We start from the raw sequence: 18,560 nt of genomic DNA, 5'->3' as shown, positions 1-18,560 counted from the left end.
ATACTGTATCCCTATAATAAAGTAAGTTAGAGACAAAAATATGTTGTTAAGAAAATCATGAAGAGATAACACATTTACCGTGCTGACAATCTACGTATATGTAGGCCCATGGACTTCAAAGCCCTGTTGTTCAAGGGTCAATTTTACATTGAATGTCCACCATATCCCAAAACCCAGGACAGCAAGATTTGATAAAAAATCAAGTAACAGAGATAGGAAAGGAAGAACCCTGGAGAAGTGTCACCTATAAGAAATAATGCAAAACACATATGTAATTTTAAAATTTCCAGTAACCACATTTTAAAAAGTGAAAGGATGCAATTATTTTAATAGTATATTTTATATAATCCAAAATATACAAAATATTTTTATTTCAATATGTAATCAATATAAAGACATTAGTAATGCAATATTCACATTCCTTTTTTCATCTTACATCTTCTAAATCCAGTATCTATTTCATTCAATCTGACTCTAAATTCTTATAGTAAAAAACTTGATTTGCATTTCAATACCATAAAATTTACTGTTGAAAAATTGAGTTCACATGCCCAAGTTCTTCAAACATACCCCAAACTTCGCAATAACTGAACAGAATAATAGCTTTTTTTTTAAGATTTTATTTATTTATTTGACAGAGATAGAGACAGCACGAGAGGGAACACAAGCAGGGGGAGTGGGAGAGGAAGAAGCAGGCTCATAGCAGAGGGGCCCGATGTGGGGTTCGATCCCATAACGCCGGGATTACTCCCTGAGCCGAAGGCAGACGCTTAACTGCTGTGCCACCCAGGCACCCCAGAATAATAGCTTTTAAATTAATTTTTTTATTAAATAAATTTAAAAATTCAGTTCCTCATAGCATCAACCACATCCCCAATGCTGAAAAGTGGGTCCAGATCAATGCAATCCTAGAAGGAATTGTTTGTGGTATGAAAGTGCTGGTAAATTGGGAAAGTATATAAATTTAAATGTAACCACGTAAATTTAGCACTGACCCCTAAACTCAAAGATTTGCACTTACACAGATATGATGACACAGCAGAAGTCTAGCTGAGGAAAAAGTCTAGAGGCACCCTCTACCCCCTACCCCCACCCCCGTGTTATATATTGACATTCCTCAGGCACTCCTGGCTGCACTAAGGAAAAACAAATGGTTAACTGATAAAGATCACAGTCCTGCAGGACAGGGGTCTACCTGGGTTTACAAATGTCCTAGTGATTTACAAGGAAGAAGCTTTCTTATCAGTAGCCTAACTTCCAGAGACCCATAACTCAGTTTCCTGAAGCCCTAACATCACTCTCCGCTGCATAAAATTGAGAAAGACTGAGGCAGAAGGAAAGGTAAATAAAATGGAATTTCTTCTGAACCTGAAGCCCATTGACAAGGACCTGTGATAGGAGTAATGTAACATTCCCCCAGGAAACTCCCAACTGTCTTCATTTTAGTGCCTCATTGGAGGGAAAAACAGACTTGGCTTGACAATAACCAGGTCTCCATTATGCTGAAAGTCTTCTTTGGCATATGACAGTCCTTCTGGACACCCCCTCTGTCCTCACCTCCCCAGCTCCCAAGTATATATCAACCACACCTCACAAACCCAGAGCAGCTCATTCTGCCCCGGGGTCCTGTCCCCATGCTTTAATAAAATCACCTTTTTGCACCAGAGTCGTCTTAAAAATTCTATCTTGGTCGTCAGCTCTGCACCTCACATCACCTATATTTTAAAACTTCAGCAGATATAGAGGTTACGAAAACATAAAAAATAAACACTAAACATAAATCCCGATTGCAAAATACCAGACTGAGAGATTTGAGTATCAGGAAGGAAGTCAATCCCTGGGGCGTGAAGACAGAATTTCCACGAAGTAGTTGTCACTGTGTTCAACACTTGACCTAAGATTTACCTTTTGATTTTCAAACCATTTTTGTGATGTCGGGATTAACATTTGCATTCTAAGGAAGAACAAACAAAAGTGAAATTGAGAGAGCACGTCACAAAACAGGTCGTGGACCCTAGAAGATGAAATGTAGGGCGAGTGCAGGGCCCAGGCAGCAGGGACAGGCCTCCGCGGAAAAGGCATCCCCCCCCCGCCCGAGTCCCGCTGGGGACGTGAGTTCTTTTCTCCCTCCATGAGACCCTCTGGCCAACATCACTATTCTCTCCTGGTTTAAAGTGTACCAAAATGATTCAAGGCGAGAAGAGAAGACAAACCCTCGACTACATTTCTGATACGCGATCAGAATTCAAAGCAATGTATAATTTCGTCAACGACCTGCCCGTGGCGCTCAAGGATCCTAAATAGTTCCCCCCTTGAAAAGCAGCTACTGTCTTCGGAGGTGACATTATTTCACTCCCTTAATAAAGCAGAGAATTTTCCTTACAGGCTCTCAAAGAGAGCTTGTTTCAGAGAATTCAGGGAAGCAACAGGGAGGGACCCCGGCAGGGTTCGCGGTGCCTCCGCGGGACGCAAGACCGCGCGCTCATTTGTGGGCGGGGACAACCCGCGGCCTCCCCACCCCGCCCCCAGCAAGCCCTGCCTCCGTCGCGGTTCTCAATAAGGTCCGCCACAGGGTTATAAATACAGAAGCTTGGGTTCTTATCGACACGAGTCTTGGATTCTATTTTTCCCTTTTTTCGTTGAGGATGTCGGGTCGCGGAAAGGGCGGAAAAGGCCTGGGGAAGGGGGGCGCCAAGCGCCACCGCAAGGTGCTGCGCGACAACATCCAGGGCATCACCAAGCCCGCCATCCGGCGGCTGGCCCGGCGCGGCGGCGTCAAGCGCATCTCCGGCCTCATCTACGAGGAGACCCGCGGGGTGCTCAAGGTGTTCCTGGAGAACGTGATCCGGGACGCCGTCACCTACACGGAGCACGCCAAGCGCAAGACGGTCACGGCCATGGACGTGGTCTACGCGCTCAAGCGCCAGGGCCGCACCCTCTACGGCTTCGGGGGCTAAGACCTTGCCCGCACATCCGTTTTCTGTGAAAATTATAAAAGAAAATTATAAAGGTCCTTTTCAGGGCCACACACCCATTCATTTGAAGGGGCTGGCGACATTTGTGTATTGATACTCTTTTCATCCTTGTCAGGGTCAGGAATTAGATTGGTTTCTTGTCTGAAATCATGGTTTTAACTTAAATCCTGTTTCCTGTTGCTGGAATGCGCTAAGTGGTCAGGGAGGATTAAAGGTTTACTACTGGTTTTGCCAATACAGGGTTTTCTAGCTTTTAAGCACTCCCAGACCCTTTCATTAGCGGTTACATCTGGTTTTTAAAATCTCTTTGGCATGATTTGGCAATCTAAATGAGCTTCACACACTAATAGGTTAGATTTTTAAAACCTAGTTATTATTTCCCTGGAAGTAAAAGGAGTACTGAAGAAACGTATGTAGTACTCTTAGACTACTCAAAACAGAAACTTGTTTGGTCAGATTAGCCAGTAGCTGTGTGACTAGAGAAAGGGTTCAAGAAGCCCAGCTTGTGCTACAGTGCAGGCAACTAGGACCCGGCCAAGGTGGCACGTGGGTGCTTTTCTACCCCATAAAACATTTATATCAGGATTACGTAAACTGATTGCTAATGAAGTATTTTTAGCCACAGAGATTTGGGGGTTTGTTATACCTTGTCACACATATTCCCTGATATTCTATAATAAAAGCAACAATGTTAATTCATCTCACAAACCCTCTGGTTTCTCAGCTTCAAAGCTAGAAAGGGAGGTACAGAGGCTCCTAGCCCTGTGCTGGGACTCAGCCACACAATATTTTCTCATGTGTCAGTACTTGCAAAGGAAAGGGGGCAGCAGCGTCCTCCAAAATAATAACCAGGCAAATTGTCTTCTCTGTCTTGGCTTCAAGAGAAAGTCACTGGCAGTAACCTATTTAAAAGCCTTGTAGCCTTTCTCCTTACCTCTTAGCACCGATTCCTGCCTGCAGGCAAATTGAACCAGAGTAATGTAGGGGCAGAGGGAAGGAGGGAACAGTTATTTTAGTTAACGTTCTTTGGGTTCTTAGATGTTTTTTTTATTTTTCCTGATGGATCCTGTGATGATGGCCTCTAGGGCAGTCCCCAGGGTTCCCTTCTGGTGTTCACCCTTCTGTGATCTATCCACTTGAGGATGGACATCACCTGTGACTACAGAAGTGATGCAATTTTCTGTATGTAATTAGGTTATCTAACATGTTAAGTATATTAGGTAACATGTCATGTATCTTCCTCAACTCTTGCATGCTGACTTTGATAGACCACGTATCTATGCTGGCAGGCCCAAATGAGGAAACTGAGGTGGGGAAGGGGTGGGGCTCTTTAGGAAGTGAAGGCCTCCAGATTAACAGCCTACAAGCCTTTCAGCCAACAGCCAACATGAAAGAAACTGGAACTCTCAGCCCTACCACCACAAAGAAACAAATTCAGCCACCTAGTGAGTTTGGAAGAGGATTATTTCCCCAGTCAAGCATCCAAGAGACTTCAATCCTAGCTAACATCTCAATAGCATCCTTATATAGAACTCGGCTACACCATGCCCACACCCACAGAAATTGTCACATAATACATGTGGGTTGTTTGAGGCTAGTAAATTCAAGGTCATCTGCTATTCAGCAATAGATAACTAATATAGTTAGCGAACAAACTTAGCATCTTCAGCAATCCGTGTTCCATCTAAAATAACATACGATAAACTAAAACTGCAATCTTTATCTAATGGAAGACATTCATTTAAAAAAGGAAAAAGGGGGGGGACCCTATACTAGAAACATTCCCTTTCACAACTATGTAACCTTTCATACATATCCCCAACACTGAACTGGCACATACACCTGTCATGCCTTGTGGGCGTTCCTGATACCAATCAAGCCTATAAACCCTGACCTGGACTCAACAGCAATATATCTAAGTCATTTTACTTTCAGCAGCACAAAAACAAATGTTCTTTTAAATAATTAACTCATGGAACCTCTTGATTTCCATCCATATCTTGTGTGATCCCTACATAGCTATCTTTTCTTACTCTTGTTTTTTTTGTTGTTGTTTCGTTTTACTATTTTTCTTCTGTCTAAATGAATACAGGAAGGAAACAGAGGGGAAGAAAAAAAAAGTAGGTCAAAATTAGAGTTTCAGAAACTGACTCAACATGCTATCAGTTGATTACATCAATAACATGAGGCCAAAAAAAGGATAACTTAAAAAATTGCTACCGTATATTTAAAGAAGTATCTTTGAAGCAGTCTACATTAGTAGTTAAGATTAAATTCTGGGGACCAGTAATTCCCCAAGCCTAGCTCAGTATCTATTATATGATGACTAAATTGAGACTTGGTGTCCTAGGTAAAATAAATTCTCATTGCATAACAACGTTCATGGAACACAATTATATTGTTAAAATGTTGACATTGTATTTAAAACAAATAACCCAAGTACATGTACTTAAGCATAGAAAACATTAAGCGGCAGACACCAAATACAAAATAATTCTAAATCTAAACGATTACACGAAATATAAGGACAAATTAAAGATTTAATGAACAAATAAAAAAACCAGACTTTTAGAACTTTAACCAAGTTCCTACTGTACACATTTCAGAAAATACATGCATACTGTAAAAGTGTGCTGAGAATACATGCTATTACAGCTCTCAATATGTAAAAAGTGAGTGGCTCTGAAAAGAGCCTTTGGGGTTGGATCACAAGACGCTTCCTTGGCAAGTTTACTTGGAGCTGGTGTACTTGGTGACGGCCTTGGTGCCCTCGGACACGGCGTGCTTGGCCAGCTCCCCGGGCAGCAGCAGGCGCACGGCCGTCTGGATCTCCCTGGACGTGATGGTCGAGCGCTTGTTGTAATGCGCCAGGCGCGACGCCTCGCCCGCGATGCGCTCGAAGATGTCGTTGACGAACGAGTTCATGATGCCCATGGCCTTGGACGAGATGCCGGTGTCGGGGTGCACCTGCTTCAGCACCTTGTACACGTAGATAGAATAGCTCTCTTTACGGCTGCGTTTGCGTTTCTTACTGTCCTTCTTCTGCGCCTTGGTCACCGCCTTCTTGGAGCCCTTTTTGGGGACTGGGGCCGACTTAGCAGGCTCTGGCATGTTGATCACGAAGCTAGAGAAATTTGAACCAAGAAAAAAGGAAGACTGACAATCCCGAATATTTATAGGACACATATGCAAAGGAAGGTTCAAAAGCCTACATTTTCATTGGACTAAAACTGTAGTATGTAAATTAGGAATTCCAAACCTTGTTTTTATTGGACGAATAAACGAATGCTTTCAGGGACTTCAATAGGTTGATTTTCAATACCGCTTCATTACGATAAGTGCATTCACCAAAACACACCGAAATACACACAGACACAACTCCCAATAAAACCTTATTTTTATATTTTGAAAATAAATAGAAACTTTGGGATTTGGACGCGAATACCAACGAAGGAAATCCTATTATCGAGCCCAGTCCCGTCGTAACATTAGCTTATTTGGCTTTATTACAAATACTTCAGAACTCTTCGGGGCTCCTCCGGCAAGAACCCGGAGATGCAAGACAATTTCTATTCTTAAATCTCAAGACTCGATCGCCGCCATCTTTTTCAAGGTTCCGCATAGCAAACCGTCTCCTCAGGACAGCCGCCATTACATCCCGCTGACATTTTTTAATTCATCAAAACCAAACAGCACATAAAATCAACAGTTTGAGTCAAACTCAGTATTAAAAAGACGGGGGCTCCAGGATACTGCAATTTTAAAACGTGAATCCTGAAAGAACGACATTCTTTACGCCTTAACATTATGTCCTAGGAGACTATGCTACAATGAACTAGATATTTGCTGTAAGTAAAATGAAATAGAACTCATGAGATACTTACACAGTGGAATTTGCAAATAGATAAAGACAGGAAATACCACCCAGATGAAAACGGAATAACTGCAGAAAATGGCGGACATTGTTTTAAGAAGAGAAATTTTAAAGAACTTTCTCTTTCGAACATATCCTACTTTCTCTATCCAAACAGGAGGAAACTTCAAGATTTTTATTTATTATTAACGATAATTAACGAGTTGTGAAGCATCGTAAATGAAACAACTCAGAAATTATCTTTTTTTAAGGGGGCTGCGAAGATGTCGCCTAGTTGCAATCGACCAATCAGAAATGGGTACGGATCGGCTAAGCCAATGACGAGTCACTCCTGCACTTCCGGAACCGAGCGACCGTTGACTGATGGAACGGCCCGCAATCCAATCAGAGGGAGTCTGTTCCTGTATAAAAGCAGGGCCGAGGTCGTCCTCAGATTTCTTTACCTTACAGTTAAGTCATGGCTCGTACGAAGCAGACGGCGCGCAAGTCGACCGGCGGCAAGGCCCCGCGCAAGCAGCTGGCCACCAAGGCGGCCCGCAAGAGCGCGCCGGCCACCGGCGGCGTCAAGAAGCCGCACCGCTACCGGCCCGGCACGGTGGCCCTGCGCGAGATCCGGCGCTACCAGAAGTCCACCGAGCTGCTGATCCGCAAGCTGCCGTTCCAGCGGCTGGTGCGCGAGATCGCGCAGGACTTCAAGACCGACCTGCGCTTCCAGAGCTCGGCCGTGATGGCGCTGCAGGAGGCGTGCGAGGCCTACCTGGTGGGGCTCTTCGAGGACACCAACCTGTGCGCCATCCACGCCAAGCGCGTCACCATCATGCCCAAGGACATCCAGCTGGCGCGCCGCATCCGCGGGGAGAGGGCGTAGGTTTAATTACCTGATTTTATGCCAACTTTAAACCCAAAGGCTCTTTTCAGAGCCACCCACTGTATTCTATGACAGATGCCGTGACACTGAACGTCGGGTTCCTTTATCTTAATCGCGGGCCTGATAGATCTAGGGTTTGGCTTTCAGGTTTATTCGCTTTATTCTTCTCTTTGGAAATAGCTAGTTTCACTCTTTTTGTGTTGCGGCTGGTTTCTTGGGTCTTGCATCCTGTGCGCTCCTCTAAGTTGGGCTGTTGCAAGGGTTGATCTGTTGTGCCTTTTAGGGACTAGACAGCCATCGGGTGACCCTTCAAGGCTTCTGGTTATCTTTCCCAGAGGTAGCCCTGTTGAAATTGCACCACCTTAAGAGGCTAGAACCGTTCGTCTGCATTTTGCTCAATAGAATCTGGGGGCCCAACTCCCTAGCGACCGCCAGAATCCTGAGGGGGTGATCAAGGATATATACTTAAGCGACTTATTGGGAACCAAATCTTATGTTATTAGCTGGGGGACGGAAAGGTACGAGCACAACTTTCTCTGCAGACATCTTGGCGTCCCTCTTCACCGTGGTCTCTAATACAGGCTAAGCAATCAAGGGAGGCTTGTGTGGGTCTCAAACTACCACTGGGAATGAAGAATGCAGGGATTAGGATCCTTTTTAGTGAAACTTTTTTTTTTTTTTTAAGATTTTATTTTCAGTAATCTACACTCAATGTGGGGCTGGCTGGAATTTACTACCCGAGATCAAGAGTTGCATCCTCTACCGACTGAGCTGGCCAGCTGCCCTTTAACTGATACTCTACAAAAAGGTTCTTTCAGTTTTCCTAAATTCTCTATATTAATCTCTAAATTAAATCTGAGGAGAGTACTTCATATCTGTCAGTAAAACATGACAATTCCTTGGAAGCTGGATAGTTTTCTTGCTGAAAATACTGTTTTCTTCTATCCCTTCAAGAAAACGGTTTTCTCTTATTACTTATTAAACAGATATTCTCTTCCCATGGAAATAACAGATTCCTCAGTTTCTAAACTGGCAGCCCAATGGGAGGGAGATCAGGAATTCTGTTTTGAATCCATTCAGGCAGTGATTTGGAAATGTAGAATGATGTTTACTAATTTAGATGCTGTCTGCTATTTGGAAGGATTTCATCTATATAAATGCTTTAGCAAATTTAAGTTTGGAGATGGGAGAAGGTATACTTAACTATAGAATTAAGAGGCCTCTGTCAACAATTTTTTTAATGGGCTGTTTCCCCTCAAAGGATCACTAAGGAAAGAGATTAGGCGGTGGTACATTTAACAGGGACAAAGGTGTAAATAAAGTGCACAGACAAGTTAGCCATATTAAGAAGTCCTGGAGGTTTTATAGAAGAAATTTTTGTTTTTGGAACTCCATTAGGCATTGAGACATGGGAAAGTGGGAATAGGGACTCTCTAGGTCCCTATGGAAAAGAGTGTAGCTATCCATAATGAGAATCACTGGAGTGTTCGATATTCGTAATGTTGGATAAAGGCATTCTTGTTAGACTGTGGTTTCCCATATCCTGTACTTTCTTTGAGATTCTAGCATAGTCAGTTTTTTAATGTGTGTTTCTGTCTCACCAAATGTTGGTTGTTAAGACATGAGGACATAGTAGGCACAGGAAACATCTTGTCATATCATTAAATCCATCAGAACATCTAGAATGGTCCTTTGCCTAAAACAATCACTCAGAATTTTTTTTTTTTTAGTTAAATTGGAATTTAAAATAAAAACTTAGGGTGCCTGGGTGGCTCAGTCGGTTAAGCGTCTACCTTAGGCTCAGGTCATGTCATGATCCCAGTGTCCTGGGATCGAGTCTTGCATCAGGCTCCTTGCTCAGCAGGGAATCGGCTTCTCCCTCTGCCTCTGCCCCTCACCCCTGCTCATGCTCTCTCTTTCTCTCTCTCTCTCTCTCTCTCTCTCGCTCTCTCAAGTAAATAAAATAAAATCTTTTTAAAAAATTATTGGAGAAACAGATTACTGTTTGGTGCATTTCTGATTACAGAATAACAGATTGAGTTCATGTAATTTTAATATATAATTTTCCTAAGTAGAAATAAGTTTATTGAGTGCATTGCAAATAGCCAGAAGTGAGGTATAAGGCTCCACAATATAAGGAAAGTTCAATCATGATCTACTAATATTATCTATCATATACAATTATTTTTCTATTACTGCCTTACAGATAAGGAAACTGAAAGTCAGAAAGTTTCAGATAATAAGGCATAGGTAGAGCCAAAACTTTTCTCATTAGGCATTACTCTATTAAACAACAGCATCAACATAATACTCATCACTTATCCCTGGTGGCTTTATTCCTAGGAAAAGCTGTCGGGGGGAAGACTGACATCCTTATCTTAATTCTTGCATACCTGTGAAAGGAAATGGAATGGTTTTGAAAATTTATAGGGTCCTATATGATTGTGAAGTTCTATTAAACTATAGTTATTACAGCCAGTTGCACAGAGCTATATCCAATGTATAACAATAAAAATATGACATGGACAATTTTTAGCCCTTCTGCCCACCATTCAAACAATACTCATGTTTAAGACACATACACACACAAATATATATATATATATATATATATATGTGTGTATATATATATATATATTCTTATTTTAAAAGGTATACATTGAAATAGTAGTACTTGTTATCAAAGTTTTTAAAATAGATTTTTATTTTATTGGAGAAGGATCACAAATATGACTCAGGTCACATTTCATCTGTACCTACTGGTATATTAAGTTGTATATCCATTTCAGACTAATAGGGTTGCCTATAATCGCATATCATTTTGTTTAAATGTACAATCTCTGAATGACCAGGAGCTTCCTCTTATAGCAATGATAGCTAAAAGTCAACACACTTCAGAAATTCCATTTCATTCTGCATACCCTATCTACCCCATCTGCCCACAGGTTAATATTGATATTTTATATCGATAGGGAGACTTTTTTACCATAAAAATGTTATAAATATTTTTGGGTGTTTTTTTGCTGTAGTCCCAACATGTTGGGCAGCATGCTTTAGAAAGTAAGAGAGATAATGGATAGGTCAAGCCAAGAGGAGGAGGAACAGAAAAGGGGCAGAGAGATTTATTACTCTTGGCTTCCTACATAGAAAAACAGAAAATAAAATTACTCAATATCTGGGGATAATCTCACCCATTGGACAGGATTAAAAATTCAGTCCATTCTAATGAGATAATCACCTCAAACCTGTCAGAATGGCTAAAAACAAAAACACAAGAAACAACAGGTGTTGGCAAGAATGTGCAGAAAAAGGAAGCCTCGTGCACTGTTGGTGGGAATGGAAACTGCTGCAGCCACTCTGGGAAACAGTATGGAGTTAAAAAGTCAAAAAGTTAAAAATAGAACTGCCCGGTGACCCAATAATCACACTACTGGGTATTTATCCAAAAAGTACAAAAACAGTTACTCAAAGGGATACATGCACCCCTATGTTCATTGCATTATTTACAACAGCCAAATTATTGCGGCAGTTCAAGTGTCCATCATCAACTGATGAATGGATAAAGAAGAGGTGGCATATATATACACAATGGAATATTACTCAGCCATAAAAAGGAATAAAATCTTGCCATTTGCAGCAACCTGGATAGAGCTAGAGAATATTATGGTAAGCGAAATAAGTCAAAGAAAAACAAATACCATATGACGTCACTCATGTGGAATTTAAGAAACGAAACAAAAGAGCAAAGGGGAAAAAAAGAGAAAGACACACCAAGAAACAGACTCTTAACTATAGAGAACAAACTGATAGTTACCAGAGGGGAGGTGGTTAGGGAGGATGAGAGAAATAAGGGATGAGAATTCAAAAGTATGATTATCATGATGAAAAATAAAAAACAAAAACAAAACCTCAATTAAAAACACACACTTAAGAGTAGTGGAAAAACAAGACAAAGAATAACACCCTAAAGTATATTTTAATGAGAGAAAAGAATAGAAGCATTATTAATTGGCCATTGATAATAGTGGCACCCAACTGTTAAATGTCATCAAAACACATTATGAGAAGACTTTCTAATTAGGAGAATTTATTCATGGAGACAGAGCTTGAGATGGAATTGGAAAGACTCTCCCAGGTAGAGAAGAGAGAAGGAATGGCAGGTGAAGGAGCTGTTTAAAGCAAAAGAAAACAAACAAATAAAAAGGCATTGAAAGGTCAATGTGAGTTGTTATTAGTGCTAATTAATGCAAGCAGAAGGTATTATTATGAAAAAAAGACTACAAAGTCCTTACTTGAGCCTAAGGCCATGGGAAGCCAGCGACCCTATTCATAAGACCTGAGACAGACTGACCAGAACTTAAGAATTAGGGGCTGGAGACACTGGAATTAGGATGCTGGTTAGGAAACAATAAGATTATCCCAAGTGTGAGAGGAGGAGAGTGTGTGAGAAAGGAGAAAATGTCAGTTGCCTACACTCGTTAAACATCAACCTGATTTAGTGACTGACAGGAATGAGCAATGCCTCAATACAGGGCCATGAACTCAGTGTGCCTCCTCCAGCTGTAAGGAGTCAGGTGATTCCTAAGCAGAAAGCAGAAAGTGGTTACTTCAGCCTGGGCCTAAAAATTATTCTTGGCTCAGACCTATGCCATGTGCACGAGTACCCTCCTGCCGTTAAGAAAATTTGAACATGTGTTTCACACTTTCCATGCTAAGATGGCTGATTGATTGATCAATATTAATGGACTGACTGTGTTTTGTGGCTCAGAGAGAACTCCTCACACAGGCTCCTGTCTGCTGTTTTAACATCCTCAACAGTCAATCTGTTGGGTTTTTCTAAACCTGAGTTTTTGCCACTATAATTGAAAGACCATCTTTGTGCAGCAAAAGAGCATCAGAAACCCAAGCATGAGCTTTTCAAGAGACCCTCACAGGGAGACCATGTAGGGACGTGGTTACTGGTGAAATACGGTGACTGGGAATGAGCTTCCTGCTCCCTCATCTTCCTGGTGCAGAACACCAAGACGTCTTTGGTCTTCTTGACTCACGATTTGACTGCAACAAAAATGTGGGGAGATGGGAAAAGATTGGAATAAGTTCTGATGCCCTTGAAAACAAAGGCCTGTCCAAAGGAAAGGAATTTGAATATTAATTAACATAGACCACAGAGTAAAACTAGGTCACTGATGAAGTCATGTTTAAAATTGTGTCTGATGCATTCCAAAGGGCTTGTGAATTAGTTAATTCACAAAGGGCTTAAAACAGAATTACGTGAACCCTACTACCTCCCTGGATGAGCCTAAAAATGAAACCAAGACCTCCACGCCTTCAGTAGTTCCTATAATAGACGGGGCACAGTGTAAAGAAACAGACCTAAGAGCAAAGAAACTGTATTTGAGACCCAGGTCCACCATTTACTGACAAGGTGATTCTGCTCGTTTCATCGTTCTGAGCCACAATTTTATTAACTGTGAAACAAGCATTTTAACTAGTTAAAATACAATTAGGTAACCTAATTCAAAAGTTTTCTGGGGAGGGGATCAGAGTGCTCTATAAATTGTAAGGAACTACAGGGATATTCCATAGTCATTTTGACCACTCCCTAAATGTCGCGTTGCAGCATAATTCTCCTAGTCCTCATGAAGCCTAGCGCTCTCATTCTGGGTATAAAACAGCTCACCGATCTCTTGCCTCTTGTCTTTCCCGCTCCACACAAACTCTCGTATTCAAAAAGATTCTTTTTTGAGTAAATATTTCAAATTCCTTCCATATCCAGATCTCGTTCTCAAACAAGCCACTGTCATAAAAGTTTTTTGGACTCTCTGAAAAGAAGAAATTATGGTTTGCAGCTGCAATGGGGAAAAACCGAACTCCTACTTAGAAGGGCTAGAAAGATACTCCCAGGTTACATCACCCCACCCTGTTGTGAGAAAGTTTAAATAGTCAATTTCAATAAGCTATTAACCAATAAGCATCGGAGAGGGAGGCTGTAAACAAAGAAATTAAGTGAAAAGGTTATTCAACTGTGAGGTGTTTGTGCCCCCACTGGAGATACACTCACCAGTGTATGACTTCTTTCCTACTATAGACTCCTTGGATAGTCTGGGGAGACCTATACACACCTTCTCAATATGTAAAGCATACAGGATAAGAACGCAACATTACAATTGTTATGGAAGTGTATTTAACTATGTGCATGTAATAATGTTTCATCAGGAACACATCATACAACTAGAAGCAGGTAGAATAATGAATTTCACTGTCAAGAGCTCAGAATGAGTGTAAACTTTATTTCAAGATATCTACAGGACTTCAAGTGATAAGAAAACATCTGTGATTGCCATTGCTGAAAAAGCCACAGGCACTTGCAAAATCCATTGTGATTAGCTGCCTACACACACAATTGAAGGAAATGTTAAATTTCATTTACACTTTGTGAAAATAAAGACACAATGTCTCCCCATCCAGGTTTACAGCCCCATAATGATCTCTAGGCCTCAGATATTTGCCAAGATTTCCCAGTAAAATTAAGTGGGCTTCCCTGAAATAAAAAATAAAAACACCTCAGCCTTGGGGGAAAAGCAGGCCTGCAACATCCGGATCAGCCATCTATAACCCATTTATTTTGCCCTGGTCACCTCAACTCCGGGAACTTTCTCACCAACCACGCAGCCGTCCAAGAGTTTGGGGTTTTTTTCTTTTTTTTTTTTTCCCCCTCATGGTTTCACTTTACCTATTCCTTGAGTATTCAGCAGAAACATTCGACAGCCAACCATGGCTCCATGGAACATCTCAACAATCGAGGGGAAGGAATCTGGCAGAGAGGATAAATTATAAACCACCAAAGTGCCGTTTACATTTTTTAAGATTCCTTAGTATCAGAGTGGTAAATAATTACGCAGCTTTAGCGAAGAATAGCGAGACCAGTCACTCAAAGGGGAACTCCATCTGATGGGGGGGGGGGAGTCAAAGATTTTCTACTGCTTCACAGTATATACAACTTTTAATATCTCAACCTCTAATTGGTGAAGCTCTTTCTTCCTCTAGGGGACACGTAAGCCAAGAGTACCTTCTGATTGGCTAATTCTCAACAGGCGCTGCAAACCAATGGAAAAGGAAATTTATGAAACCAGAGACTGTAATAATCCCTTCCTCAGATTAGTTTGAGAATTACACTTTCTTCTCTAATATGTCCGGACGCGGGAAGCAGGGCGGCAAGGCTCGCGCCAAGGCCAAGACGCGCTCCTCGCGGGCGGGTCTCCAGTTCCCGGTGGGCCGTGTGCACCGCCTGCTCCGCAAGGGCAACTACGCCGAGCGGGTCGGGGCCGGCGCGCCCGTGTACCTGGCGGCCGTGCTGGAGTACCTGACGGCCGAGATCCTGGAGCTGGCGGGCAACGCGGCCCGCGACAACAAGAAGACGCGCATCATCCCGCGCCACCTGCAGCTGGCCATCTGCAACGACGAGGAGCTCAACAAGCTGCTGGGCCGCGTGACCATCGCGCAGGGCGGCGTCCTGCCCAACATCCAGGCCGTGCTGCTGCCCAAGAAGACCGAGAGCCACCACAAGGCCAAGTGACGGCTTTTTTTAAACAAAAGCCAAAGGCTCTTTTCAGAGCCACCAAATTTCTCCTACGAGAACTGTGACCCGACCTGGCTAGAATCGTAACCCATTTCCGACTACGCGACCTGTTGCGCGCTGAAACAGGACCCTGTCGCTTTAAGGGAAAGCGAGCCAATCAGACGCAGGCGGTAAATTTTGAAAGACCTCGGTGGCCTGGAAACGTGCTACGTGCAGACAGCAACAGTAGGAAAAGCCAATTTGCAAGTAAATTTATCTAGATACTTACTAGTTACTAAGCTCTTTTGCCTGAAAGCAGTGGGTGGCTCTGAAAAGAGCCTTTGAGATTTTCAAAGCAGGACATCCCGCTAGAATGTTTACTTCTTCTTAGGCGCCGCCTTCTTTGCCTTTGTCGCCTTAGGCTTGGCCGCTTTAGGCTTGGCTGCCTTGGGCTTCGGGGCTTTGGCCTTGGCCGGACTCTTGGTGGCCTTCTTGGGCTTGGTAGCCTTCGCCTTCTTCGGACTCTTGGCCACTTTCTTGGCGACAGCCGCCGCCGCGGGCTTCTTGGCCTTCTTGGGGGTCTTCTTGGCGCTCTTCTTGGGGGTGCTCGCCCCCGTGGCCTTCTTGGGTTTCTTGGCCGCCCCGGCCGCCTTCTTGGGCTTGGCCGCGCCCGCCTTCTTGGCTTTGGGCTTGGCTTCCCCGGAGGCCGCCTTCTTGTTGAGCTTGAAGGAGCCCGAGGCGCCGGTGCCCTTGGTCTGCACCAGGGTGCCCTTGCTCACCAGGCTCTTGAGGCCCAGCTTGATGCGGCTGTTGTTCTTCTCCACGTCGTAGCCGGCGGCCGCCAGCGCCTTCTTGAGCGCGGCCAGGGACACGCCGCTGCGCTCCTTGGAGGCGGCGACGGCCTTGGTGATGAGCTCGGACACCGGGGGCCCGGACGACTTGCGCTTTCCAGCAGCAACGCCCGCTTTCTTCGCCTTCTTCTTAACAGGTGTTTTCTCTGTAGGTGCGGGAGCAGCGGGAGCAACCGGCGCAGTCTCCGACATTTTTCTGCTTTGCCAACAAAGACAAAAAGTACGCTCAAACTGTCAGAACGGCGTGTCTCGGAGACCGGCGGCCGGGGGTTTATATAGAGAGCGGCTGAGTGATGATTGGTTGCCTGCGCCTTGCGCCGCGCTGCTCGGAAGAGCTCCTCCGCTCTGCAGTGTGGCTGTGTTTCTTTCCTCTCAAAAAAGAAGAAAAACGTAAGAAATCTGGGCATGAAATAATTAGAGATTTGGGGGAAACGGATCCAAGAGTTTTCAGGCTTCATTCCTGCCTCATTTACGATACCTAGTTTCAAAACCAGTACCCTGAAACTTGGCCGATTCCCCCAACTCTCTTTAAAACTTCGGTCACATTGAGACAACTTTCAGATTTTCCTTAAAAATACTATTTCTCTCTGTTTCCTTTGCACGTCTGTCTTCCAGGGCATTGTTCTACACATTCTTTTCTTTGCAAGTTTATATAAATAAGTTCATTGTTACTCAAATATTCAAGGAAAGACGCTTTTTTCGCGAGAGCAATAACACAGCTCTCCTGCAGCTGTTTGCACGAAGCCCTGGGAATTGGCACTGGGATAGAAAATTCTACGTACAAGATGGATAACTATTTTTTTCAATAGATTCATTTTTAAGTATTTGAGTGGCCAGTGTGTAAATTGTGTTTGATCCCCGTGTTTTGGAGATTTAAATATTTTAGGAAGGATGGGGGACGAGGATGTTCCATTCCTTTTCCATTCCTTTTCCACATAAAGAGTTCTAAATAGCAACTTTCCTGAAATAGTGGTAGAATAGATTTTTCAGACCTAGAACGGGCATTAGAGATCAACCACCGAATCTACAAAGAGGAAAAGTGAATCTTGAAGCAATAGAATGTAGTTCTACCTCATTCTACCAGGTAGGAGCTGAACAACACGCACGTGTTTGCATCCCATCTTCTTAAAACTGTAAATTATTTAATGACACACCCTGTCCATCAGATATGTTCCCTCCAATACGTACATAGAATTTTATACATATTTCCTGCATTTCAAAATGACATGTATAGTACAGATTTTATTTAACTCTTTTCCAACATTGCCAGTAGGGACCCAAGATTAGAAAGAAAAAGTTCTCTTTTAAATCACTCTTTCTGAATTTTCACAGTGCTCCCTGGGCTTTTTCCTAACAGAATATGAACTAGGCTGTCACAACGTCAATTATTTGGCTAAATAAGTCCGCCTAAGAAATAGAGCAAACATTTCACAGCAAACGTGACCCACTTTATTGCTTTACTGTTGGTTTGCAACACAGCAGAGCTAATGAAATTAGGTAAATACTAGATAATTAAGCACAAATCTAGTATTATCTACCAAATAATCAGATAGTGAAATTAAACTCCATGTTTGTTAAAACAAATAAACAAGAACAGTATTTTGGTGTTATCTCTCGTCTAACAAATACCCTTATTTCCAAAAATGTTGTTATTCTGGCTTATATTCAATGATGATTTAAGAATTTTCACTAAAAAATCCAAGATAGGATCACCAGTTTTGAAGATGTCATCTCCCCACACTTCACTAAATCCATAAAAGTCACTTGGCCTGTTTTTAAATAGTCATTTATTGAGTGGCACAGGCTGAAACCACGCCTCTGTGACTTGAGTCCGTGTTAAAAACCAAGCAAATACTGTGTGCGGAGAGCGCGCGTACAGGAACGGGACTGCAACGTGCGGTTCTCCCTAAGCGGGCATTTCCCGTGCGTCTGGGAGGGGCTGTTTGCCATCCTGAGCAGCATCGATGTCAGCAGCAAGGGTCCAAGACACGACATGGGCCCTGTTCCTTTTCGGACCAGAGCCTATTATTATCTAGACCTAATGATGGAATTAAAACTCAGATTTTTAAAAGTTACCATTTTGGTCATCACTGTAGTCAAAACATCGGTTGTTGAATACTCCTTGGAATTGCTCCCTAAGTTACATACACTCAATTTAAGATACGTGACCAGTTCCCACAGCAGATGTCCCCATTCCATTCTTGTACAACTCTTACCGGTTCCCAGGGCTATTTAGGTTCCACATAAGTGAGAAGACATTTGGGGCTATTTCCTTAACTGTAGGTAATGCCTGCCCTTCCTGGAAGGCAATAATTGAGACATGAATCCACCTGAGAAGTTCTTCCCCAGATGTTTATAGAAGGATAGGGCTTGGCTGCAAATACTTACTGCTATGACCTGAGACCCAGGTACTTATCCTCTCTGTAACTGTAGC

The 18,560-nt window shown here is 42.9% G+C and overlaps 3 protein-coding genes across 3 annotated transcripts; 1 reads left to right on the top strand and 2 right to left on the bottom strand.

Annotated features, from left to right (window-relative positions):
- Window positions 1-5,661: 5,661 nt before the first annotated feature.
- Window positions 5,662-6,101, bottom strand: LOC100484046 (histone H2B type 2-E). The gene has a single exon (XM_034660115.1). It carries the CDS (start codon window positions 6,084-6,086, stop codon window positions 5,706-5,708), a length of 381 nt encoding a protein of 126 aa, XP_034516006.1. The 5' UTR covers window positions 6,087-6,101; the 3' UTR covers window positions 5,662-5,705.
- Window positions 6,102-13,987: 7,886 nt separating this feature from the next.
- Window positions 13,988-16,383, bottom strand: LOC100484809 (histone H1.3). Its single transcript, XM_019809269.2, has 2 exons — window positions 15,565-16,383; window positions 13,988-14,531 (listed from the first exon to the last, which is right to left on the bottom strand). The coding sequence occupies exon 1, from the start codon at window positions 16,316-16,318 to the stop codon at window positions 15,653-15,655; it is 666 nt and encodes a 221-aa protein (XP_019664828.1). The 5' UTR covers window positions 16,319-16,383; the 3' UTR covers window positions 13,988-14,531; window positions 15,565-15,652.
- Window positions 14,810-15,887, top strand: LOC100483791 (histone H2A type 1-H). The gene has a single exon (XM_034660126.1). The coding sequence runs from the start codon at window positions 14,907-14,909 to the stop codon at window positions 15,291-15,293; it is 387 nt and encodes a 128-aa protein (XP_034516017.1). The 5' UTR covers window positions 14,810-14,906; the 3' UTR covers window positions 15,294-15,887.
- Window positions 16,384-18,560: the final 2,177 nt, after the last annotated feature.

This window comes from Ailuropoda melanoleuca, chromosome 5 (assembly GCF_002007445.2).
Source record: "Ailuropoda melanoleuca isolate Jingjing chromosome 5, ASM200744v2, whole genome shotgun sequence".
NCBI classification, from domain to species: domain Eukaryota; kingdom Metazoa; phylum Chordata; class Mammalia; order Carnivora; family Ursidae; genus Ailuropoda; species Ailuropoda melanoleuca.
This window is presented reverse-complemented; position numbering and strand designations above follow the sequence as displayed.